The sequence below is a fragment of the Nansenia antarctica genome (genome assembly GCF_963989245.1).
Source record: "Nansenia antarctica genome assembly, chromosome: 5".
In the NCBI taxonomy this organism is placed as follows: Eukaryota; Metazoa; Chordata; class Actinopteri; order Argentiniformes; family Microstomatidae; genus Nansenia; species Nansenia antarctica.
In genome coordinates, this window is record NC_137690.1 from 36,253,444 (window position 1) to 36,280,847 (window position 27,404).

The 27,404-nt window shown below is 46.2% G+C and overlaps 3 protein-coding genes across 3 annotated transcripts in view; 2 read left to right on the plus strand and 1 right to left on the minus strand.

Moving 5' to 3' along the window:
• The window catches only part of kiss1rb (KISS1 receptor b), a gene marked incomplete at both ends in the record, with an annotated part of 203,944 nt that overhangs the window by 173,769 nt on the left and 2,771 nt on the right, over nucleotides 1-27,404 (minus strand). The gene's annotated exons all lie outside the window — the stretch shown is intronic.
• On the plus strand, nucleotides 11,479-13,526 carry ccno (cyclin O; the record flags this gene model as incomplete). Its single annotated transcript, XM_080532851.1, has 3 exons — nucleotides 11,479-11,769; nucleotides 12,233-12,418; nucleotides 12,822-13,526. 3 exons carry the CDS (start codon nucleotides 11,479-11,481, stop codon nucleotides 13,524-13,526), a joined length of 1,182 nt encoding a protein of 393 aa, XP_080388977.1.
• Nucleotides 15,543-20,724, plus strand: mcidas (multiciliate differentiation and DNA synthesis associated cell cycle protein; the record flags this gene model as incomplete). The annotated part of the gene is made up of 7 exons (XM_080532852.1): nucleotides 15,543-15,635; nucleotides 15,892-15,970; nucleotides 16,088-16,167; nucleotides 16,843-16,903; nucleotides 17,342-17,550; nucleotides 17,770-17,880; nucleotides 20,278-20,724. 7 exons carry the CDS (start codon nucleotides 15,543-15,545, stop codon nucleotides 20,722-20,724), a joined length of 1,080 nt encoding a protein of 359 aa, XP_080388978.1.

The window sequence follows — 27,404 nt, forward strand, 5'->3', positions numbered from 1 at the left end:
ACACCACCCCCATACCTGTTCCTGTCGTTTCTGATGACTGAGTAGTTTACTATTTCAATCTCTGGGTCTTTGATTGATTCATCAAACTTGGTCTCAGAGAAGCTCAAAATGTGAACCTTGCTGTCATGGAACATTTCTCTGATTTGGTCCAGTTTAGGCACAAGACTGTTCACATTAAGGTGAACAATATGCAGGCCCTTACTGCTGTGTCCAAAAAGAGTACTGCCATAAGGGCATACTTAATGTGGTTACTCCATGTTTACTAGCTGTAACATTAACGTTACATCATTCTTTTTCACTTGTTACTCAGTCAACCAGAGTGCAGATATCAAAGACTATCAGCCTGTTATTCACTTTATTTGTATAAGTATTATCCTTTGTTTGATTTCTTACCATGTACCGTAACAGTACCTTGCTATGTTTCATTTTCATTATAACATAACGTTATGTTGTGATAGCCAGCTAGCATTAGCAAACCGGAAAAGTAGTGTCAGTGAGTCAGTCACCTTTCTAATAAGATTCACAAACCTGAAACATCATCTATGTCATCACTGCTGGTGATGTCATTGTTGTCAGCTGCTGATACTGCTGCTGCAACAGTTCTTGGCGCTTGTTTTGTTGAAAAAAACTTTGGGATATCCATCCTTACAATTTTGCAAGTCAGGCACTGATTGAGATCACTTCTTCTTCAGGGCAGGGCAGGCTACGCAGTACGCAGGCTAATGTCGCACAGCTGCTGCCTCTCTGTTGGACTCCGGTACTGCACGTTACTCATGAGTCTTTTTTTTTTTTTTTTTTTTTTTTTTAAAGTAAAACATTCGGGGCTTTTCAGAAAACATCCGGGGCTTGAGCCCAAGTAGCCACCCCCTAGCCCCGCCCCTAGTATTTACACCCTGTGATAGCGGCTCAATTATAGCGGCTGAATTAAGCCAAGTGAGCGGGAGAGGGCAGAGAAGGGTGGCTTCTCGGTAAGTTGCATTTGTAACGTTTGATCATGACAACCAGTACTCAAGTTGTAAAAGAAAATCTGGGGGGATGGTGGATTTTATCATATGAGGACACTTTTAGCATCCCCACAGCGTCAGTGACTTCAGTGTCAGTGACTTGGTAAAAATGTCAGTGCATGCCCCCCCCCCCCTCGCCCACAGTATTTTACTCAATACGCGCACAACTAAATGTTGAAATGGCAGTAATACCACGTTCATTGATCAATTACATAAAGGATGGAAAGGGGGGATGGCAGTTTTAGAAGGCGGATGATTTTTACCGTTTTTAATTCTGGGGGGATGCCATCCCCCCTCATCCCCCCTCAACTTGAGTGCTGATGACAACTAACCAGCAAATGCTTGTACTGTAATAATATAATTATTCTTATCAGGTGACATTGAAAACATGTCTGCTCACTCCCAGACACCGGAGAAAAATCCAGTAAAATTTTGCGCATTAGGCATGTTGAAGGGGAAATGGCGTTGCCTTGACAGCTCCGGAGGAATATAAAGGAAGACTGAAATACAATCATAAACATCAGTTCCCTTTAAATCTTGAATTAAACTCATTTTCTCGGCTGATAACAACATCGTTAATTTTATTACGAGTCACGTTCACTTCGCATGAATTACAGTATAGGCTCCAGGGGCGGGGCTAGGGGGTGGCTACTTGGGCTCAAGCCCCGGATGTTTTCTGAAAAGCCCTGAATGTTTTACTTAAAAAAAAAAAAAAAAAAAGACTCTCGTGAGTAACGTGCAGTACCGGAGTCCAACAGAGAGGCAGCAGCTGCGCGACATTAGCCTGCGTACTGCGTAGCCTGCCCTGCCCTGAAGAAGAAGTGATCTCAATCAGTGCCTGACTTGCAAAATTGTAAGGATGGATATCCCAAAGTTTTTTTCAACAAAACAAGCGCCAAGAACTGTTGCAGCAGCAGTATCAGCAGCTGACAACAATGACATCACCAGCAGTGATGACATAGATGATGTTTCAGGTTTGTGAATCTTATTAGAAAGGTGACTGACTCACTGACACTACTTTTCCGGTTTGCTAATGCTAGCTGGCTATCATAACATAACGTTATGTTATAATGAAAATGAAACATAGCAAGGTACTGTTACGGTACATGCTAAGAAATCAAACAAAGGATAATACTTATACAAATAAAGTGAATAACAGGCTGATAGTCTTTGATATCTGCACTCTGGTTGACTGAGTAACAAGTGAAAAAGAATGATGTAACGTTAATGTTACAGCTAGTAAACATGGAGTAACCACATTAAGTATGCCCTTATGGTAGTATGTATGTATACAGAACATGACTCAAATCTATCCTAAGATGTAACGCTAACTAACTAAGTTTGTTTAATGTCCCAGGGGGGATTTGATTTCACAGTACTATACAGTACACAGGCCAACAATACATGTAATATATCGTCATATAAGACAGGACAAGACTCTAAATACAATATAAGTGGTGAGCACAGAGTCTGCCCTGATATACATACTGTAACATAACTAGCCTCAGCCCATCAATTATGTAATTCTATTCAAATATAAATGACGGTGACTGACGTGTGTGTGTGTGTGTGTGTGTGTGTGTTTACTGTCTATTTTGTAATACAGGTCAGCTGCTATCCAATGGCGCGTTCTGGCCTGCAGGGGGAGCTACGTGTGCTGACCTCCCTCTGTGCCCAGAACCACCACAATTAGTTTGCTTCATTAAAGGGTGTGAATGTATATGTGTTCTCCAGTGCCTTTTGTCCGCTTTAAGGTGGTGGTAAGTTGAAGGTTGAAGGCAAAATTTTCCAGCGCGCTCTGCGCGCACATTATATTCTCCCTCTGGGCTAAGCCCCGGATCTCCTACAATCCTAAATCCGCCCCTGATAGGCTCACATGCCTGTAATAACTCTGCATAACCAGTAGGTAATGTACGTACGCAAGGTCAATACCCGACGTAGAGCTACGATCATTTCCACGGTCAAATTGACTCAAGTTGAAATTGTATAAATCACTACGTGATCTGAGTACTTTCTATAAATGAGGCCCCAGGGCTTATAATGCTAAATACAAAGGAATCCTGGGGATGGGGAATCACATTGAATCAATCATCAGTTCCCTTTAAATCTTGAAGTTAACTCATTTTCTCGGCTGTGTTGTTCGAGTGCGGCTCACATGCCTGTAATAACTCTGCATAACCAGTAGGTAATGTGCGTACGCAAGGTCAATACACGACGTAGAGCTACGATCGTTTCCACGGTCAAATTGACTCAAGTTGAAATTGTATAAATCACTACATGATGTGATCTGAGTACTTTCTATAAATGAGGCCCCAGGGCTTATAATGCTAAATACCAAGGAATCCTGGGGAAGGGGAATCACAATGAGCCTTTATCACGCCTCAATTTAGAATGACTACAACCTACAATAGCCTTGTCGACTGAAATAGAATCATCAGTTCCCTTTAAATCTTGAATTTAACTAATTTTCTCGGCTATGTTGTTCAGTGCGGCTCACATGCCTGTAATAACTCTGCATAACCAGGTAATGTGCGTAGGCAAGGTCAATACCCGACGTAGAGCTACGATCGTTTCCACGGTCAAATTGACTCAAGTTGAAATTGTATAAATCACTACATGATCTGAGTACTTTCTATAAATGAGGCCCCAGGGCTTATAATGCTAAATACCAAGGAATCCTGGGGAAGGGGAATCACAATGAATCACAATGAGCCTTTATCACGCCTCAATTTAGAATGATTACAACCTACAATAGCCTTGTCGACTGAAATACAATCATCAGTTCCCTTTAAATCTTGAATTTAACTTATGTTCTTGGCTGTGTTGTTCAGTGCGGCTCACATGCCTGTAATAACTCTGCATAACCAGTAGGTAATGTGCGTACGCAAGTCAATGCGTGACGTAGAGCTACGATCGTTTCCACGGTCAAATTTACTCACGTTGACATTTTATAAATCACTAGTTTGACGTGATTTTCTACGTACGACACGGGTAAGATCAAATTTGATCCAAAGTACTTTCTAATGAGGCCCCTGGCATATAATAGAGACTGGTGCTTATGTAGCCGTACAGGATATACTAGGACCCTTGAGTACACAACCAGAGGAGGCGATATATATTGCAACAATAAGTTTATTAACAATTCATTAAAAACACCTGCACCAGGATCAGGACGAGTAATATCAAAAGTATAAAATCAATCTCTAAGACAGAGTGGTCAGGCGGCACCAGTCACAGCCACTATGCTTTGGGACCACGATACAGTTGGGCCCAGTTTGGCTCCCCCTGATGGAGAGTCTGAGTAATGCTGCTCTAAAATTACACTGCACACAGTAAACCACAGCAAAACCGTATCACTGCAAATACACTGTAAAACCGTATCACTGCAAATACACTGCAAAACGTATCACTGCAAATACACTGTTAAATAAAGTATGGGGTAGGCTGTACCCAATAAGGCATGCGAAACACTACATGTCGTGTTATTCTATTACAAATGCACGTGAGTCCTTCTGTATTTAAATGTAAGTGTCTTTATTGTAACTCGCTCTGTGAGCTCTGACAATACCGGTCTCTAGTCTCTTCCTGTCCCCGCCCACCTGACCTGATGTCACTACGGTGGCCTGTATAGAATTACAATAATACCACATCTCTCTTTCTAGAATCAATGGGTAGACTGCCATTGATTCATCAGACCTAGAGGATTATTCTGCCTCTATAACTAAAAGGTCTGATCTGAACCTGATCAAATAAACAATTCTACTAACAACCCTATATATATATATATATATATGAACATAAAAAGAGCATGAACACATCTCTTCTCCTAAACATAGAAACATAAAACATATTCTTTTTTTACAAGTCCAACCTAGTTGGTTTCACCACCTCTCTCCCAGATCTGGTTCTAGGAGTAGCTGGTGGTTCTGGGACATTCTGGTCCCTTGGTTCTGCCGAACTCTGCTTTGGGACACATCCCAGAGGTTGCTCAGTAGCACCACCGCCACTCTGCGCCGGTGAGGGCTCCATGGGGATGAGATGGCGCCGGTTTCGCCGTACTGTCCCATGAGGTCCATCCACGATGTACGACCGCGGAGTAGGGTGGCTGCTGACCACGACTCCAGTTGCATTTTGATCGGTGACCCACACCTCCTTTCCAGGAGTGAGTCTGTCGAGACTTCTTGCACGATGACGCCGGTTGTAGCTTTGTGCGTCTCTCCTCCTCTTTAACTCTTCTTTCAGGACCACCGCCTCACTGTCGGGAAGAGCAGGGACCAGTAGAGCAGGAAGCGTAGGCACCGTCGTGCGGAGTCTCCTCCCCATCAGAAGTTGAGCTGGACTGTATCCGTTATGCAACGGGGTGGCTCTGTACGCCAGCAGAGCGCGGTATGGGTCGGCTGCCTTCTTCAGGAGACCTTTTACTGTCTTGACAGCCCGTTCTGCTTCCCCATTACTTTGAGGATATTTCGGGCTGCTTGTGACATGACGGAATCCGTAGGACGCTGCAAATGCCGCAAAGGCCATTCCGGAGAACTGCGGCCCGTTGTCTGTCACCAGTTCCTCTGGGATGCCGTGCCGTGCGTAGATCGATTTGAGGTGGTGGATGACATCTGTTGATTTTGTGGGGGTCAGCAGAGCGATCTCCACGTATCTTGATGCATAATCCACAACCAGCAGGTATGTCTTGCTCTCCAGCATGAACAGGTCTGCTCCTAATTTCTGCCATGGTCGCCCTGGGTATTGAGATGGCATCAGCGGCTCCTTTTGGTTCGGTCTCTCTTTGCTGCATGTTCGGCAGTTGAGGACTAATTCATTCAGCTGCTGGCTCAGCCCGGGCCACCATACAGACTGTCGTGCGCGCTCCCTGCACTTTACCACCCCCTGGTGGCCTTCATGCAGCCTGGCAAGCACCTCATTTCTCATTGTTGAAGGGATGACGAGCCTGCTTCCCCTCAGCAAAAGTCCATCCTCTACTGTGAGTAGCGCCTGTTCCGCCCAGTACAGCCTGAGAGCCGGTTCACTGTTGAGTGCTGGCCATCCCTCTGCACTCAGCTGCATCACCCGTGCGCACACACTGTCCCTCTTCAGCTGCTCTCTCAGCTCATCCAGGTAGGCGGTGCTCGCTGGCAGGTTCTCCATTATCATGTCCACGTAGATGTTAGTATCCTCGAAGAACTCCTTCTCATCCGGTGTCTCTCTCCTCTTCACAGGAGCACGTGAGAGTGTATCCGCAGTCCACAGGCACTTTCCTGGCACATGAGCAATGGAGTAGGAATAGCGCATCAGGCGCATCCGGAAGCGCAGAATCCGTGGAGGGAGAGCGTCCAACGGCTGAGACCCCAGGAGACTCAGGAGCGGCTTGTGGTCTGTCTCTAGCTGGAAGTGTCTGCCGATGAGAAAGTTGCGGAACCTCTCACAAGCCCAGGTCAGGCCTAAGGCCTCCTTCTCAACCTGCGCGTATCTCTGTTCAGTTTGTGTGAGAGACCGCGACACGTAGGCTACAGGTCTCCACACTCCATCCCATTTTTGGAGAAGCACACTCCCTAAGCCGTAAGACGACGCGTCCGCTGAGACTTTGCACTCCCTGTTGGTGTCGTACATGGCCAACACTGGTGGGGATATTAGTGCATCCTTCAAATCTTGAAAGGCCCTGGCCTGCTCGTAGCCCCACAGCCAGCAGTTCTTCTTTGACAGAAGGTCTCGCAGAGGCTTGTCTCTCTCCGCCAGCTGTGGGATAAACTTCCCCAGCTGGTTTACCATGCCGAGAAAGCTTCTCAGCTCACTCACATTCGTCGGCTCCTCCATCCTCCTCACAGCCTCTGTCTTACTCGGGTCGGGGCTAATGCCACTGGTGGAGATTATATGGCCTAGAAAGGTCACCTCTTCTTTCGACAGGTCGCACTTATCGATGTTCAGGGTGATTCTGGCCTTCTCGATCCTCCCCAGCACGACGTGCAGACGAGCATCATGCTCCTCTTGTGATCGGCCCCACACCAGCACATCGTCCATGTGGCAGACGACACCCTCCAGCCCTTCCGTGACCTCCGTCACCATTCTGTTTTGGAAGTGTTCGGGGGCAGAGGCGATGCCGAAAGGTAGACGATTGAAGTAATATCGGCCAAAGGGCGTGATGAAGGTGGTGTACTTTGATGAATCTTCAGTCAGAGGTATTTGCCAAAATCCCATGTTTGCATCCAACTTGCTGAATATTCTGGCTCCAGCCAGCATTCCCTCCACTGTTGGCAGGGTATACTTTTCCCGGCACACTGACTCATTGAGGTTCGTGAGATCAACACAGATGCGAACAGCACCTGTCTTCTTGGGAACCACCACGATGCCGGCACACCAGTCAGTTGGCTCCTCGATTCGGCTGATCACTCCAAGGCTTTCCATGCGGGACAGTTCTTGCTTGACCTTGTCCATCAGTGGCAACGGAATCCTTCTGGGTGTCTTCAGTGAGAATGGTTGGGCCCCAGGTTTCAGCCTGATTGCATGCGGCTGTCTCATCTCACCGAGACCACTACATATCTTTGGGTAGGTTGTCTTGAGCGTCTCCATCGTGATACTGTCAAGACGTGCCACAAGCTCCATCTTACTAATAGCAGGTCTCCCCAGCAATGCAGTGTGCAGGTGTCGAGTGACATACACATCCTCCCACACCTCTTTCTCTCCTCTCCTCAGCAACAGCCCGGCGACGCCCACAACATCTAGTGGCCTCCTCCCAGGTCCCATCAGTGGCTTAGTTGACTTCCGGAGGGTAGGTGGATCCTTGTCTCTGTAGATCTCTTGAAAAACAGTGTGAGGCATCACTGTAACATCAGCACCGGTGTCTATTTTGAATGGCACACGTCTGTCATCGATGTTTATGTTGACCATCCATGGCTCACCGTCAGCTGTGACGCTGCCTAAGAACACACAGTCCTCATCCTCTTCACAGGAGCAGGAATAGTCCTCTTCAACCTCATGTACAGATTTGGATGACTTACACACACGCTTGTAATGCCCCATCTTCCCACATGAATGACATTTCACCTCATTAGCAGGGCAATCGCGCTGTGAATGGGACAGAGAGCTGCCGCATTTATGGCACTGGACATTTTTCCCCATTGAGTATTGGGCACTGTGTGGCTTGGCTGGGTAGCTGTTAGCCTGTTGAGGTTTGTTTTTAGCATATGTCTTGCTACTGCTCTTAAACACTCTGTCTACACATTTAGCATCACTTGCCTCTGTCCTGGTGTCCCCTCGCAGAGAAGATTGCTGTCTTTTCACCTCTTCACTCTGCCTCGCCATGTTTATTGCCTTTTCCAGGGTCAAGTCCGGGTCCAGCTGCATGCGTTCGGACAGCCGCTTATCCATCAGTCCAACGACAAGCCTGTCACGAATCAGCTCGTCATGTAGCACTCCATATGTACAATGCTCCGCCAGCGCATATAGTGTCGTCACAAATGAGTCCACCGTCTCGCATTCTCCCTGCTTGCGCATGTTAAATTTGGCACGCTCGTAGATAACGTTCTTCTTGACTACGAAGAAACCCTGTAATCCATCGCGCACCCCTTGGTAAGTACGTCTTAGAGCATCAGTCAGATTTAGTCCACGTAAAATATCATCCGCCTCATCTCCCATACAATATATTAGCGTGTTGACTTGATTCTCTTCAGTGCTAACCGTCAGGTTACTTGCCAGACGAAATCTTTCAAACCTGCGTATCCATTTGGCCCACTCTTGCGGCTTTGAAAAGTCGAAGGACTCCGGAGGCTGGATGCTGAACGTAGCACTTGAAACTGGCGTCGCTCTCTGGACTGCAGCTGCTCCCGCGTTAGCATTATCAACCATCTTTTCTTCCTCCCTTCTCACCGTCACGAGCTCAAATGACACTGTCGGCCGACCTAACTCTTAACACTCACTTACAGGACTGCTGACACCATGTCGTGTTATTCTATTACAAATGCACGTGAGTCCTTCTGTATTTAAATGTAAGTGTCTTTATTGTAACTCGCTCCGTGAGCTCTGACAATACCGGTCTCTAGTCTCTTCCTGTCCCCGCCCACCTGACCTGATGTCACTACGGTGGCCTGTATAGAATTACAATAATACCACACTACACACTGCAGCTGACTACTCTGGTCCTACCTGAACTACACTGTTACCTCCAAGTGGGCAGCCGAGACTAGGCTTCTAACCGGAACCCTGCTAAAAATACTAGTATACCTAAAACTACTCAACCTGATGGTGAGGATAGTTCGAATGGATAGCGCCGCCCACTCAAGGCCCAACCCACAGTCTCGTCCAATCGGGAGAGGGGTGAGAGGGAATCCCAGCACTTCAGTGTCAGTGATGTCGCTCAGTCTTGCGACTCTCGGTGGAAGTCCAGGGAGCGGGTCGTTCGCGATAGGCGTCCGTGGATAGGTGTTGATCGTTCCCGTAATCCTCAATTGTCGCCCGGCGTTCGGCGATGGTTGGCTGGTCCGGTGTGCTGTGGGTAGGGGGAGGGGGAGGCAGAATCAGCCGCCAGACACATGTACTAAACAGACAAACACTGGCGTTGCTCAAACCACCTACAAGCAATGGTTGTCCGACTTCCCTTTGCTGTGATGATTTGAGGGCGTTGTATGTTTAGTCTCTCGCCGATCTCCACACTGCCTGGTCGGCTGGTCCGGTCCGGTGCGCGCTGTAGTTCAGGAGGGGGAAGGATAAAATCAGTCGTCAGACACACACAAAAGGGAAAACCGGTGTTACTCAACTCACACACAGGCAAGGGTAGTATGACTTCCCTTTACTGTGATGAATTGAGGGCGTTGTACAAAATCTCTCGTGTGGTGTGGAATCGTAGGTCCGTTCCCGTCGTTCGAGCCTTCGATTTCGCCGGTGCGTGGAAGGAAGGTCCGATCTCTCGTAGAACGGAAGCACCGGCATTTATACTCTCACAATCATGGGAGTGATTGTGATTGGGAACACCTGTGGAGAAGCAGATGGACGTACACACAAACACTCATTCACACCACCACACCCTGACACGCCCACTCATTCATACCTGTCATTCCACCCCGCTTCACTTATTTGCTTAAATATACAGTAATTAGTGGCCATGCTATTATTAAAGGCAGGAATTTGTGTTGGAAGTTTTCCAGTATGTAAACCCTGACTCAGGACTTTTTGTTTTAGCAATTACAGAGACTTTTCAGATATATGTGCATTGCAAGGCAGACTCTATATTCACCTATTGGTGAATAAAATACACCTATTTTTACAAGCTCTATCAAATGGTTGAGGATTGTTGATGGACAGTATCTTCCAGTCTCCCCTCAGATTTTTAACTTAGTTTAAATGTTCTAACTGTAAATGGGACACTCGTATTCCAGTGTAGCTTTGGACTTAGCAGGTTCACCCTTACTTGTCTTTGCTTTGCCTGTGTGGCAAACTTAATGCAGAAATTGTCTTTCTTTTTCAGTAATGGTTTTAATCTAGCCACTGGAGCGACTGGGATGTTGATCTATGGACAGTTGTTTTTTTAATTTTGTTTCACAGGATAAAATATGTACATATACACTTCAAAATGAATGATTTTGAATCGTGTTAGGTCTACAGGCTACGTATTTTAGCCAACCTTGCAGCCGACCTACGTATACCAACAGGCGGATGGACCCACGGGAGCTGTTAATTTCCCCGGGCTGTGCGCTCCAGAGCCCGCTGTTCCACCTCCACATCACACCTCTGGCGAGAACAGACGCCTAATCCCACCGTCTTGCCGTGTGGGTCAATGAAAACGGGCAGTACCCGTACAGATGGTGCTAAAAATCATATTAGCCTATGGAAAAATCATCTGGACCAAACGTAAATTATTGACAGGATGAGATCTGTCTTTTGGGGGCAATATTAGGTCTAGCAAAGCTACCTATGACTAATGTATGCAAAAGATGAAGGACACATTTTTTGAAAAATGTTACTATACAGGCCTACACGGCCTACACGTATATCTGAATATACTATACAAATACAAATATTATTATTGTTGTTATTGTTATTGTTATTGTTATTATTATTATTTAGCCTATAGAATAAAATTCAAATAAGAAAAAAGAGTGTACCGTTTCCAATCAGTGTAATGTGTAGGATAATATCCGGTCCAGTTTGGTTTATTAATTAGGATATAGAGGAGGACGCGCACTGACGTAGCTATGGCAACTCCAGACGCACAAAACCTCGCAGTTGGGGAGAGGCGTTGAGCGGGGGAGACCCCGGGAAAAACAATACGTCATTACAGGGAACTCCTAATCCCATTATCCCACCAATGACAAGTGATCCCTGAAATGGACAGAGTCATGCGAGATAGGCATCAGATACCGATCCAAATAGAAGGCGACAGACTACAGTCTTGAGGCCACAGAGGATGGTTTCATTCACTCACACTGGCGAAGGTTCGGACAGCATTAAACGAAGGCGAATGAACACTGTCCCTCCATCAAGGGAAGACAGAATGAACACCGTCAGATTGCCCGAGAGTGCACACGAACCGTGGACCCCCGTTCAAAAATCCCCGTGTGCGAGGCGCAGAAAGCAGAAATTCATGTCTAAACTGAATGACTCCGGTTTTGAAGATGACTTTCTTACCCCGACTCGAATATTTCAAAGTTCGTCGGTTCCAGTCGCAGCGAGTTCACACACATGGCCCAGCTGGCACCACCACTATGGAGAGATTGGATACGAGATACAGAAAGACAAAGAGATACAATTCCATCCTCATAAGTGTTTGGCACGTCAACCACAGGTAAGACGGAGAAGCAGCAGGTGGGCACGGTTTGTCATAATATATTTAATGCGTGCGCTATAATTATAGTCTCCATGTGGATGTTTTCATCTCATTCATTAAGCGTGCCATTGAATTATTTCACATTTAAAATTTGTCTCTTGAGAAAATTTGAGCACTTTTACGCAACGTATTATACGTCAAAGCAGTTGGTCAAACGTTGGTAGCCAGTTAATAGTATGTATGTAGTGTGATCCCCCAGACCGTATTTCCTGGTCTGTAGAAACGATGCCCTAGAACGTAATCATCTGGAGGCTGTGTTGGATATAAACTATACTCTTTAGTACCTGTGAGCTGGAGTGAAATCACAGTGGGAAGGTACTGGAATTGGACTGGAATGACTTAAATAGGGTGAGGTTTGTGACAGGATGTGTGTGTGTGTGTGTGTGTGTGTGTGTGTGTGTGTGTATGTGTATGTGTGCAGGTGACGGCAGAGGCGCGCTGCAGGCTGGTGAGCTGGCTCATTCCTGTGCACCGGCATCTCCGTCTGTCCTTCGAGTGTTGCTGCCTGGCGGTGAACATCCTGGACCGCTTCCTAGCCTCCACCCCCGTGGCGGCAGACTGCTTCCAGCTCCTGGGAGTCACAGCGTTGCTTCTGGCTAGTAAACAGGTATGTAGAGGATGAGTTTATACACAAAACATCACACATGATTTGTGGGGGGGTTATAAAGCTGTGCCAGGTCAGTTTTGTGCGTGTGAACATGTGCGTGTGTTATTGTGCATGTGAATGTTTGTGTGTGTCATCGTTCATGGGTGTGTGTGTGTGTGTGTGTGTCCAGCATCAGCTGATCTCGGTCCTCCTCTCTGTCCTCCTCTCAATGTGGGCGACGGTATAGCCTAGAGGTTAGGGAGGCAATCGGAAGGTCGCTGGTTCGATCCCCGCCTCAGGAGGGAGCTAATTGCTCCAGGGGTGCTGACTACTACTACTACGCAAAAAAAGATACCACATTGCAACAACTGATTGACAAGTTTGATTCCATGGCAAAAGCGTTCTCTTCTTCTTCTCCTCTCAGGTGGAGGTGTTCTCCCCGCGGATCAGTCAGCTGCTGTCCCTGTGCTGCGACGCCTTCTCCCGAGAGCAGCTCTGCAACCTGGAGTGCCTCGTCCTCGTCCGCCTCGACTTCCGCCTGGCAGCGCCCACTCTCGCCTTCTTCCTGGACTACTACGCCCATCGCGGCCTGGCTTCCCGGCAAGCCGACGCCGGAGACTATACCAGTGATAGGCCGACCGGAGAAAGCGAGGAGGCGGAAGAAAGGCGCAAGAGAGGACGGGCACAGCTGGCGGGCAGGCGGGGCAGCCTGGCGTGCAGGGTGTGTGAGCTAAGTCTGGCCGACTACGCCTTCAACAAGTACCCGCCTTCCCTGTTGGCCCACTGTGCTCTGAGGCTAGCCAGGGAGCTCACCGTCGCTGGCCAAGACCTCCAGGAGCCAGTCCATCAATCACAAACACAAGAGGGTACTCCTCATCCCGCCCATTCACAGGAGGACCAACAGGGAAGGGGCATGACTGAGAATGACCACACCCTATCTGAGAATAGCCAAACCACTTTGAAAAGTAGCCACACCCTATTAGTGGAAGACCACACTCAGCCGGTCAATAACCTCAATAATCTAGTTCATGACGACCGTGACCAGACTCTTGCTCGGGAGTGCAGAGAGAATTTGAAACTGCTGGTATCACTCAACCAGGACGCGTTGCACGCCATGATGACCTTGTGACGGATGCGTCAAAACACTTCCCATTTGTCCTGCAGCTCAGTTAAAAACTGTATCCAGCTACATTCAGAGGGTCTTTCTGAATGTAGCTGCCTTAAAACCTCGACATTGTATGTATTGCATTTCTTTATGAGTATTTGTGTCAATGTACTGTAACATTTATGCACTATTTCTTGACCAATATACCTCAGTCTATTTTTATGCTGTGAATTATTCAAATGATTACCATGCACTGACATGAAGTTGACTTGAAGCCTGCAACTGAGTTTTATGTTACTCTGCCTCACCCTGAAAGCTCATAATGAAACATGCATTAAAAATTGTCAATGAATGAACGTGTCTTTGAGGTTTCTCTGATGATGGTGATTCACTCAAGATCAAAGTATATTAGATTAAACCTTTTTGTCATTGCTCAGAGTACAACGAAATTTCTTTTTTGCTCTAGTCAGGGTCACCCATAGTCAGCGCCCCTGGATTAATTAGGGGTTAAGTGCCTTGCTCAAGGGCACAACGGCAGTGGTAGGCACCTTAGATATGATGCCAGCCACCCTCCAGTCGCCAGCTCACATGCAGCTCCCTCCTGATGCGGGGATCAAACCAGCGACCTTCTGATTGCTAGTTGGCCTCTCTAACCTCTACCTACCCACTGTCCCCTGTATGTATGCTTATCTGGTTATTTAGAAAGTGGTGTCAATTTAAAAAGGGAATCTACTGGATATCCATAAAAACGACAAGATTCCACTTACCATCACCCGTTTATGAATAAAAGGCTTTTTATTACACAGGCGTTCAGAGCTAAACACAATCTTTGTTTTTTTTTATGTTCAATTTTACATAACATAGAGGAGCGAGATCAAGAACATCAGAGCGCCCTCCCCCAACCCCTCCGCGCCCCCCCCAACCCCTCCCCTCTCCCCCGCCCCAACCCCTTGCCACAGAGCCAACTAAAATGTTACTTTTTTTGCCCTTATTTTTGGCTAAATGTAGGGAAAGACTACCTACACCAGGCTTCAAGCAAATAGAATGGCAAAAGCTAAAGTAATGCTCATAAGTGTATAAAGAATAACCTCCTTTCTGAAAGTGACACGGGTAAAACAATCATTTGTTAAACTATGTTTGACCTGGAACAGATTGGGATGAACTAGACCTCCATTGGTAAACATTCCGCTCGTGCGCGTGTTTAGTCGTGCGTGTGTTTAGTCAGGGCTGATGCGTGCGTGTGTTTAGTCAGGGCTAATGAACGGTCATGATCCATCAGGTCGACCTGCGGACACCCGAGACCACACAGGTGTGACTTCAGCTGAAGGGTTAAGCAACCATGCCCTTGTTGGTTTATCGATAGATACATCGACGTTAGTATTTGTTGAGGTCCCTGGTCTAATTATTCGTTTCCTATTTTATTTCCGTTTCTGTTGGTCACATTGGGTGGCTAAATGCAAATTAGGCTATTCAAATACATTTGATAACATAGACATTCGATCATTATTAGGCCCACTGTGTATGCACAACGTTTAAATTCCCCCATTGCCCGGATTATGAATTCAGCATAATCAATGTTTGAAAATAAATCTATGTTTTATATCCAATTGCATGTGTTTCCCAGGCAATCGCATCAGCCCCATCGCATTAATCACAGCGCGCCACGGATATTAGAAAGGCGCAAATTCCGTGCGTCCCGTGCTGAGTGCGACAATTGGCCCGGGGTCGGTGGTCCCCAAGGTTGCCAAGTTGTCCATGTGTTTGCAGCCGTGTGTTGAAGCCTAGACGGTGAGCCCGCGGTAAGGCTCCTTCTCTCGCGGTCACACTTCCACGACAAGAGCAGAAACCGTTAACCTGTTAGATCTCCGGGGACGCTGCTGTTCCCTAGAGACACAACGTGGATCTGATTGGACCAACACATTTGACCGCGGCGAGGAGCTGTATAAACCGGGATGATAGACTATTAACAACCGCAGCACTGAGCATATAGATTCATTCTTCAAAGTGACTGCAGGACAGAAATAACAAGCCTGAGTGACGATGTACGGGGACAGGAATATATTTGGGTCTATCTGTCCTAATACGGTCGATCCCCATCAAAACAAGGAGAGGAGACCGGCCACAAATAGAAAGGTAGGCCTGCCATTAACTGCTGAAAGGTTCGTTTCATATTGGTTATTCGGACTTCTCTCTTCAATATCTCTTGCAATGAAGGTGCCAGAATAATGGAAATTATATTATGACTTAATCTCTTAATCTCTTAATTTTCTCGCAATTGTCACGTGTCATAATTCAGAGCTAGACTAGCGTGATGAATACACTCAGTCTCAAGGCATTTTATTTTACGTATTATGCGTATATTTATTGTGTCAAATTATTTCTCATTCAGGGAAAACTGAAGCTACCCAGGAGCAGTAGTCCGGTCGCTGTATACGACAGGATAGGCCTACCCTGCATTGTTGAGGAGGGTAGGGCCATTTTCTGTTTTTAAAAGTCATGGGCTATCTTGATTTAATAGGCTGTCTACGTGTTGGACGCGCCTATAGGCCTATCATTAATCACGTTTGCGTGATTCTTTTTCCAAGCGTTCGCAACGATTGCATGGGACGACTTGGAAGACTGCACGTCCGTGATGAGACGCGAGAGCGACTCATTGGGCTCCCAGGTAAACACACACACACACACACACACACACACACACACACACACACACACACACACACACACACACACACGCACGCACGCACGCACGCACGCACGCACACACACACACACACACACACACACACACACACACACACACGCACACACACGCACGCACGCACGCACGCACGCATATGCACAATACGCATATGCACACGCACACACAATCCTAATTGTTTCATTGTCATGTCATGGTTTGGTCGTTTCCATGGAATCCAGTATCATATTACCAGGGCTGGTACACCTGTCTGAGGTTAATGTTTGACAGGGTCACGGTGAGAGTGATGGAATGTCGCATACATGACGATATGTGGTTGGCTCGTGCCGCGCACCTATAGCAAAGCTTGCTCGGTATGACAAGACTCTCACTCAGCCCTGACATCAAGACTCTCACTCAGCCCTACACCTGACAAGCTCCGTCTACACATCGAGTCACAAAACCTGACCTCTTTACGCGACCACGCATTACCAACATGACCGCACAGACATCCATACAATTCCCTTATTGGAGTTGGGATTTTCAGGTACGCTGCCCATACGGCCCAAGAAGAAATACCCGTTAAGAGGTTTGCGTGATTGTTACTATCATTATTGTCAGTAGCCTGAATTGTAATCACTTTGGCGTCATGTTGTACAGGTAAATGAATCAGACGGAGATGACCAAGATTTTGCGGACTATGTGCTAGACTTTATCGCAGGTAAGAAAACGAAACTGCCCCAATTACAATTATTGAGAAAATAGACGTCAGTAACATTTGTAAATTTAAAAATGTTATTAAATGGACAGCTCTGCATTACAGAAAGTTTTTACATTCGATGATATATTTCTGTATTTCTATGGTGCCATCTTAGCAATGGAGTGTATTGTTGTGTTATAGATTGTTGGGGGTTTAGTCTGTCATATCAAGACTGATTAATGGAATTATTAATGGAATTATTTTTTGGTCAGTAACCTTTGTAATGTTAATTTAAAAATGTATTATGAATTGCTTTCTTATTAGAGAGGCCATTGTTGCACTGGATATGGACTTGTGAAATGTTTTGTTTAGGAAAAAAACAAACTCTACTGAATTATCAAAAGTACTAGGGCTTGTTATACATATCTAGTAATAAACAAATCTTATAACATCACCCAGATTCTCCAGCCACTCTGGAGAGTAGTCTGTCGCCTGCCGGACTGGTGCCATTTCAGGGGTGCGTAATCCCTTCCCTCTCACCAGGGGCCAGTGGGAGGTTCCCCTCCTCAGCCTTCAGCCAGGCTCATGTCCAGGGCGGGTCTCTCTGGAGGGGCGAGGCCCAGCAGCAGCACAGGGACCTGGGGGACGCCCTGGAGACCAACAGCCAGGTACCACCAGCCACACCATCCCCCTGTCGTGTAGTGAATGTACTCTCTTTTCTCTGCATGCTCTTTGTGACTCGTGGTTATATATAATATACATGGTTGAAGAAGAGTATTCATCATTCAGCAACAACCAAGTCAGGGTGGCGATGCGTGTTCCTCAATGTGCCTTCACTGGGTGTGCTGTCATGGTTCCATAATGTGTTGCCCTCTGTGTTTCTCTAGCTTCACCTGACATTGACCAAGAAACAGGAAGAGATTGATGCACTTCAGGAGCGTAACGTTCACCTCAGGGAGCTGGCCAGCAGGGCCAAGCACCTCGCCTCCGTCCTGGAGGTGAGTCTGCAAACTGGACACACACATATGTGACACATTCTAATGCTTTGGTCCTCATATCGGGATGTAATGATCCGACTTTTCTTTAGAAAAATGTAAATACATTTCCGCGTTGTTGAAAATTAACGACGCATCGCTAGTCAACTAACACAGCTTGTTTTGTGAGCCTGCTAACAATGTAGAGTAGTGTTCTAGTTAACTAGGTAGCAGTGGGGATTACTCACCCAATCCATTGTAATTGCAGTATTTTGGCTTGACTAGCAAGTTTGTGTTGTGATTCGTTACGTTAAAACGTTACGTTAAAACGTAGTTCTGTGTTTCAAAAGAAAAGTCCAAACATTTTGATTGGTTGCCGATATGAGGATCAAAGCATTAGAACGTGTCACATATACACATATACACACACATACTCACACCCACACACACACACACACACACACACACACACACACACACATACACACATATACACTGTGGCAACCACTGACTTCGACCGGGGGAATTTGTACACACACAAGCTAGACAACGACACAGACACTGTATAGGCTTTAGCCCTAGGGCGTATCTAATAAAGAATAATTAACCCCGGGGGTTAAAGTCAAACTTAGGTGCTTCTCGGATCGAGGTTAGAAGGAGGGTCTGAGGGGGGGGTCTGCGGGTGTCGATTGGGTGGCACCTGGGGCGGCTGTGGCGCAGGAGGTAGAGCCGCCGTCTAATAATCGCAAGGTTGGCAGATCGTCGGTCCGAGCCCCGGCTGGCCACATGTCGAAGTGTCCTTGGGCAAGACACTGAACCCCCAAATTGCTCCCAGTGAGCGAGCCGGCGCCTTGCATGCATTGGTGTGTGAATGTGTGTGTGAATGGGTGAAGGAGAGGCCGTTGTAAAGCGCTTTGGATAAAGGCGCTATATAAGTCAGTCCATTACCTTGTACCCTGTATATAAGTCAGTCCATTACCCTGTACCCTGTATATAAGTCAGTCCATTACCCTGTACCCTGTATATAAGTCAGTCTATACAAGTCAGTATGTTTACCTCTTAGTCCCTCCTCCGCCAGTCAGGGGGGCCTCTCGGCTAGGCTGCGCCCGACTGTGGTTAGGGAGACAGTACAGCAAGCATTACTACTAACCGTCTCAATCTGGGTAGGGGTTCCCTCCCTCCCTGGGGGTAGCCGGGGGTAGGAGTTGGGCCGAGGGAAGCTCCGGGAGGGGGGGTCAGTCGGTGGGTGCCTCTGGGTTCTAGCCTCCGCTGATCGGGGCCTCTCTCCTAAGCTCGCCCGACTACTCCACCAGCCTCTACGTCCTGAGCCACAGCCTCTACCTCCACCAGCCTCTACCTCCTGCACCACAGCCTCTACCTCCACCAGCCTCTACCTCCACCATTCTCTACCTCCTGCGCCACAGCCTCTACCTCCACCAGCCTCTACCTCCACCAGCATCTACCTCCTGAGACAAAGCCTCTACCTCCACCAGCCTCTACCTCCTGAGACACAGCCTCTACCTCCACCAGCCTCTACCTCCTATGCCACAGCCTCTACCTCCTGAGCCACAGCCTCTACCTCCACCAGCCTCTACCTCCTGAGCCACAGCCTCTACCTCCACCAGCCTCTACCTCCTGAGCCACACCCTCTACCTCCACCAGCCTCTACCTTCCGAGACACAGCCTCTACCTCCACCAGCCTCTACCTCCTATGCCACAGCCTCTACCTCCTGAGCCACAGCCTCTACCTCCACCAGCCTCTACCTCCACCAGCCTCTACCTCCTGCACTACAGACTCTACCTCCACCAGCCTCTACCTCCTGCACCACAGCCTCTACCTCCTGAGACACAGCCTCTACCTCCACCAGCCTCTACCTGCTGAGACACAGCCTCTACCTCCACCAGCCTCTACCTCCTGAGACACAGCCTCTACCTCCACCAGCCTCTACCTCCTGAGCCACAGCCTCTACCTCCACCAGTCTCTACCTCTTGAGCCACAGCCTCTACCTCCTGAGCCACAGCCTTTACCTCCACCAGCCTCTACCTCCTGCGCCACAGCCTCTACCTCCACCAGCCTTTACCTCCACCAGCCTCTACCTCCTGCGCCACAGCCTCTACCTCCACCAGCCTCTACCTCCTGAGCCACAGCCGCCCCTCATGTACACAGAGTGTACACATATACACACAGTATACACACATACACACACAGTATACACACATACACACACAGTATACACACATATACACACAGTATACACATATACACACAGTATACACATAGGAGGTTTAGTTATGACAGTGGAATCACTGCCCTGTCCATTGGATGAGCACGTATTGGGTGCAATTATTTGAGATGAGTAATGTTGAAAGATGCAATAGGAGTCTGTGATATTCATATGTCTTTATTTGTCTCTCCCACAGAAGCTGATAAGCGTCAGGGAGCTGTCTCTTAGAGAAGAACCCTCCTCCCCCAGAGACGTACGGTCAGCTTCAAAGAGCCCTTGCAAGAGGCAGAGATTAGAGGAGGCGTGCGAGACACCGCCCCCTAGCTGCGTGGAGGACATTCTGAGGGATATTAGCGAGCGCTGCAACGCCGTACTGCACCGCAATGCCACGGGACCGCCACTAGAGGACAACACTGAGAGCATACGCATGTATGGAGCATTCGCAGGGCTACAGACCTCCATTTCCACAGGGGGCGCTGTGTGCATGGTGGGCATGGACATGGGAGATAGCGGGTCGTCTTTTTGCACTTCCATCAGGGAGCATTGTACTATCAGAACTCAGGCCTTCCCGCACGGACATGCCTTCACCTCCACAACTCCACAAGGGGAATATCGGTTTCGCTGGGTCCCCAGCCAGAGCTAGCACTATAGCATTTAGCTACAGCTAGCACAGCTCAAGTTTTTATTTTTTTTGTGTAGCCAGATCTCGCATTCATCAGAGCAATTGCGCGTCATCTCCCTGTCATCAGAACGAGCACGCCCCTTTTTTTGAAGAGTAGAAGTTTGACTGGCGGTCAATGGGAATTTCTGGTCTTTGCTACTTTAATCCGATAAAATAAGAAAACCGTAGTGCTTTTTAGATATTAGGAGCACAAATCCGATGGCCAGTTAGGCAAACTATTATATAGTGTCGTTGCCGATCAATGATCGACGTCGTTATATAGAGAAAATTTATGAAATAGGGGTTGATTCATCAGATCAGTCATACGTCATCTCCCTGTCATCAGGGATTTGTAGTTCTTCATTTGATTTGCCGTGTAAATCCCCAGACTGCCCAAATCCGATGGCCAGTCAGGCTACTTTGGCAAATGCCCATTGAACAGATTTATTTATTATCTTATCTTAAGAAAACGAATGTAACACTCTCATCTGGGGATTTACACGGCAAATCAACTGAAGAACTACAAATCCCTGATGACAGGGAGATGACGTATGACTGCTCTGATGAATCAACCCCTATTTCATTAATTTTCTCTATATAACGACGTCGATCATTGATCGGCAACGACACTATATAATAGTTTGCCTAACTGGCCATCGGATTTGGGCTCCTGTAAATCGCTTTTATCCAAAGCAATTTACAATTAGAGATGACAGAGACAGTCTCCCTGGAGTAATTTAGGGCTAAGTGCCTTACTCAACGGCATATATGTAGTGGTGGTGTTCCCAGGTGGGATTTGAACTCATGACCTTCTGATCATCAGTGTTCCCAGGTGGGATTTGAACCCGTCCAACTCATATCTACTAGGCCACCACTACCCCCCTAATGTACTGCTAATGTGTAAGCTGGCAGTTCCGTATGTGCTTACCTCCCTATATACTTTGTGCATATTCAGCTAACAGAAGCTTTTGCATAGTGCCATTTCACACACAGTATATGGTCAGCTGATTTACATGCCAAAGTCCCTAATCATCTCTGCCACAGGTAGCTTAGGGTTAGGGTTAGCTTAAAAAGACGAAAATAATGCATCCCCAAGGCTAACTCTTATTACTGTGATATTTGCCATTGTTAAAATGCCACTGGTCTGAGCTAGTTTAAGCTAGTCTGAGGTAGTTTGAGATGGTCTGAGGTAGTTTAACTAGTCTGAGCTAGTCTGAGGTAGTTTGAGCTAGTCTGAGGTAGTTTGAGCTAGTCTGAGGTAGTTTGAGCTAGTTTAGCTAGTCTGAGGTAGTCTGAGCTAGTTTAGCTAGTCTGAGCTAGTCTGAGCTAGTTTGGTCTGAGCTAGTTTAAACTAGTCTGAGCTAGTCTGAGCTAGTTTAAGCTAGTCTGAGCTAGTTTGAGCTAGTCTGAGCTAGTTTGAGCTAGTCTGAATTAGTCTGAGCTAGTCTGAGTTAGTCTGAGCTAGTCTGAGCTAGTCTGAGCTAGTCTGAGTTAGTCTGAGCTAGAGCTCATCACATTACACATATGTCTTGAGCGTTGTTAACACTGTGTTTTTGTTTACACTGTTTTGTTTTGTTAACACTGTGTTTTTGTTTACACTGCCATTGTTTAGAAACTATTCAGGGCCCACCCAACTGATCAACCGAACAGCATGTCATCTTTACTTTCACACCTCACAAGATGTTTCCATACTTAATTCAAAGTTGCTATATTCATACAATGTCAGTGTTTTTGTAATAAAACTTGGTATTTCGATTTTTTTTTAAATGTAGCCTGTGATTTTGTAGTCTATCATGTTGTATTTGAACTAATGGAAAGTAACAGTTTGTAGGCTTTCCTTGTTTGAGAAGCAAAACAAATATCACCCTGTGACCCTCTTGACAGGCAGACACTTCCTCCTCATTAGGGATGGTGCTGTGTGGTCTGTGGAGAGATTGATGCTTCCTGGGGGCCGTTCCACTAAAGGTGGCTCAGTATATCGGCGATTGAAATAAATCAGGCGATCAGGCAACTCGGGATTGGAATTCAAGCCTCAGGTGATTCCTCGAACGAGGATCAGGCTTGTGTGATGAGTGTTCACAGAAGACAGGTTACAAATCTTCGATATGGGCGCGTGCACGCAGACATAAAGAGCCCCGAAGAGTCGATCTGTCGAAATGAAGATACTCCACTCTGCAGGGGTCCTACTTTTGCGCAGCATTCCGAATTATTGATTTTTATGAAGAAAAATAAGATGTAAAATAGTGCAATATTGCCGCAATTAACAAGGCGAGGGAAATGGTTTGGCAAGAAATTCCTGACCGATTAAATGCGTAGGTCATACTAGCCCCAGTTATTGTTATATGTTCATATTTTAATAAATTAATATTACTACTGTGGTGATATCAACAGCAGGCTACAGAACGTCATATCGTAACAATGGCCTAGTGGTATCGACCGCTGCCATAGGATTTATTCGTCATTTTTAGACGGTGGTTCGAATCCCTCTTCGGACACACTTTTTACTGCATTTCGTTGTCTGAATCTAATCTAAAATCTAATCTAAAAAAGTATGTAGGCTATAAAATTATGGTGCAGGCTAATTTACCAGAACTGACACGATTACAATGGTGTTTGAAGCCTTTGCATGAAATCTTCGGTTAAATGTAAAAAAAAAAAAAAAAGAAGTCTCGAACACACAACCTTTGGAACCCTAACTGGCTGCCTTAACCACTGCACCAGCCAGACCGCTGTGATGACTGCAATGCAAGTTGAGACAATGACCTTTTCTTCTTTTTTTACACTCTTTTATTTATTGATCTATCGATCTATCTATCACACTTTCAAAATATCAAGTTATCTATCACACAATCAAACTATCTATCGATCGATCACACTTTCAAAATATCAAATTATCTATCTATCACACAGACAACCAATCTATCTATCTATCTCGTGTGGTCGCGACCAGGCTAATTATATCTGACTCAGAAGGAGCTCAACCAAGCAGCGAATTATTTGAGCCACATTGATGGAACCGAACGCAAGCTAACATTATCGCCGACTAGAACTTTATCGAGGCTTAGAAGATAATCGACCTTAGTGGAATGGGCCCCTGTTCATTAACGAGACAGCACAGCACCTGACAGCCAACAGCGGACTAACCGAGAGAATTCAAATGTAGTAATCTCAGAGAACAATATAGAATGATTTTGAAAGGAGGCAGAAACGTGTAGTAAGTCGTGTGTTCAGTTTACAAGATATCATACATCTAAAGTTATCCACTATGACCAACACTGAGTTTGTTGGCGTTTGTCACTCACAGCACAGATACATTTGGGGACAAGAATCAGACAGGTGAATGCTTGTTCTCATGCATATTGCTTTCACATTGTGTGTTTTTGGATTAGTGCAAACAAGGGAAAGTATAGAAGAGGAGGACGTCACTCTAGACTATTGAGACACACACACATCCATTCTCCAGTCAAGATGTTAGCTCAGGCGCGTAGGTTAGGTTTATATGTGGGGGGACACTTTTAGTGGGGGGACGCTGGTGCGTCGTCCTCCCCTGGATTATTTTTATTTAGATCTCCTGCATTTTACCAAGACTCATGCCACCTCTAGCAGGTCAATCAAAGGACAAGTTTCAAGTTTTAATTGTTACGTCACATTACTAATTATTATACACATTATTAAGTGTTAGAGACTAACATTCTTAGGCTTTGTTCCTGACATTGCAGCACAAAGACAATAAGGCAATAGGCATAATTCAAGATAAAAAAGTGACAATAGTACAGGACATAAGTGCCAATAAACTGTGTAAAACATTTCCAGAGTGATTTTGATCAGAGATGAAAAGTAAGAGTTCTATATACAGCTATATTACAATAACGTAACCTGAAGACGTCCAGAGGAGGTGATTTCAATCGATAAGATGTTTCCTTGTTTCTCTCTAAAACATCTAATAATACATACTGCTGAAAAGCCATTTCTATTTTCAAGGTCAGTGGGACATGGTCCCCCCTGCATTATCATGACCTTTGCATACGTGTAAACCCTCCATCCCGGTTCCTCACTGAACTGGGGTCAGCTGTTAATAGGTTTGTGAGGTGAGCCAGTCCAGAGCTGAACGTCAAACCGCTGCAGGACACCTGTTCAAACTCCTCACCCCTCAGCCTGTTTACTTTGACATCAGCCAGGCAATATTTACAGTACTACTATGAGCATGAGCATTTGTTTGAGGAGGACTTAACAGCGCTGAGGAGATAAGCACATACCAATACAGAGACTGAGACCTGGCAAGCTTTGCATGCATAGCTGGCTTCAAGGAAGCCATTATGACTCCTTATAGAGATGACTGTGCACACTAACGTCAACACAACAGTAAACGTTATACTAGGCTGTCTTCTATCTATCTGTAGACAGACTTTCTCTGGGCTGACCCTAGATCAGTGTTACAGAGGAAGAATATCAGAAGACTGATTCAGGAACAGTGATATATATAAATAGTAATACATATATAATATACTGATTCAGGAACAGTGATATATATACAGTAGATACATATATAATAGACTGATTCAGGAACAGTGATATCTATAGATACATATAATATAATAGACTGATTCAGAAACAGCGATACATATAGTATAATAGACTGATTCAGGAACAGTGATACATACATACTGTAATAGACCGATTCAGGAACATACACTCTCTCTTGTAGAGACCACTGTCTTGTAGACACCTGTCTTGTAGACCACTGTCTTGTATAGACCACTGTCTTGTAGAACACTGTCTTGTAGAGACCACTGTCTTGTAGACCACTGTCTTGTAGACAACTGTCTTGTAGAGACCACTGTCTTGTAGACCAATGTCTTGTAGACCCCTGTCTTGTAGACCACTGTCTTGTAGAGACCTGTCTTGTAGAGACCACTGTCTTGTAGATCAATGTCTTGTAGAGACCTGTCTTGTATAGACCACTGTCTTGTAGACCCCTGTCTTGTAGACCACTGTCTTGTAGAGACCTGTCTTGTATAGACCACTGTCTTGTAGACCCCTGTCTTGTAGACCACTGTCATGTAGAGACCTGTCTTGTATAGACCACTGTCTTGTAGAGACCACTGTCTTGTAGACTACTGTCTTGTAGACCCCTGTCTTGTATAGACCACTGTCTTGTAGACCACTGTCTTGTATAGACCACTGTCTTGTAGACCCCTGTCTTGTAGACCACTGTCTTGTAGAGACCACTGTCTTGTAGACCCCTGTCTTGTATAGACCACTGTCTTGTAGACCACTGTCTTGTATAGACCACTGTCTTGTAGACCCCTGTCTTGTAGACCACTGTCTTGTAGACCCCTATCTTGTATAGACCACTGTCTTGTAGACCACTGTCTTGTGTAGACCCCTGTCTTGTAGACCACTGTCTTGTAGAGACCACTGTCTTGTATAGACCACTGTCTTGTAGACCCCTGTCTTGTGTAGACCACTGTCTTGTAGACTACTTCTTGTAGACCATTGTCTTGTAGACCACTGTCTTGTAGACCACTGTCTTGTATACCACTGTCTTGTGTAGACCACTGTCTTGTAGACCACTTTCTTGTAGAGACCACTGTCTTGTGTAGACCACTGTCTTGTAAAACAATGTCTTGTCGACCACTGTCTTGTAGACCACTGTCTTGTAGACCACTGTCTTGTGTAGACTACTGTCTTGTAGACCACTGTTTTGTAGACCCCTGTCTTGTATAGACCACTGTCTTGTGTAGACCACTGTCTTGTAGAGACCACTGTCTTGTAGAGACCACTGTCTTGTGTAGACCACTGCCTTGTAGAGACCACTGTCTTGTGTAGACCACTATCTTGTAGAGACCACTGTCTTGTAGAGACCACTGCCTTGTATAGACCACTGTCTTGTAGAGACCACTGCCTTGTATAGACCACTGTCTTGTAGAGACCATAGTCTTGAATAGACCAATGTATTGTAGAGACCACTGTCTTGTGTAGACCAGTGTCATGTAGACCACTGTCTTGTAGACCACTGTCTTGTGTAGACCACTGTCTTGTAGAGACCATAGTCTTGTAGACCATTGTCTTGTGTAGACCACTGTCTTGTAGACTACTGTCTTGTATAGACCACTGTCTTGTATAGACCACTGTCTTGTAGACCCCTGTCTTGTATAGACTACTGTCTTGTATAGACTACTGTCTTGTATACCACTGTCTTGTAGACCACTGTCTTGTAGACCACTGTCTCGTAGACCCCTGTCTTGTATAGACCACTGTCTTGTATAGACCACTGTCTTGTGTAGACCACTGTCTTGTAGAGACCACTGTCTCAGTGGTGTATAGAACACTGTCTTGTAGACCACTGTCTTGTGTAGACCACTGTCGTAGACCACTGTCTTGTGTAGACCACTGTCTTGTAGACCACTGTCTTGTATACCACTGTCTTGTAGACCACTGTCTTGTAGACCACTGTCTTGTATACCACTGTCTTGTGTAGACCACTGTCTTGTGTAGACCACTGTCTTGTAGACCACTGTCTTGTATACCACTGTCTTGTAGACCACTGTCTTGTAGACCACTGTCTTGTATACCACTGTCTTGTAGACCACTGTCTTGTAGACCACTGTCTTGTAGAGACCACTGTCTTGTAGTCCATTGTCTTGTGTAGACCACTGTCT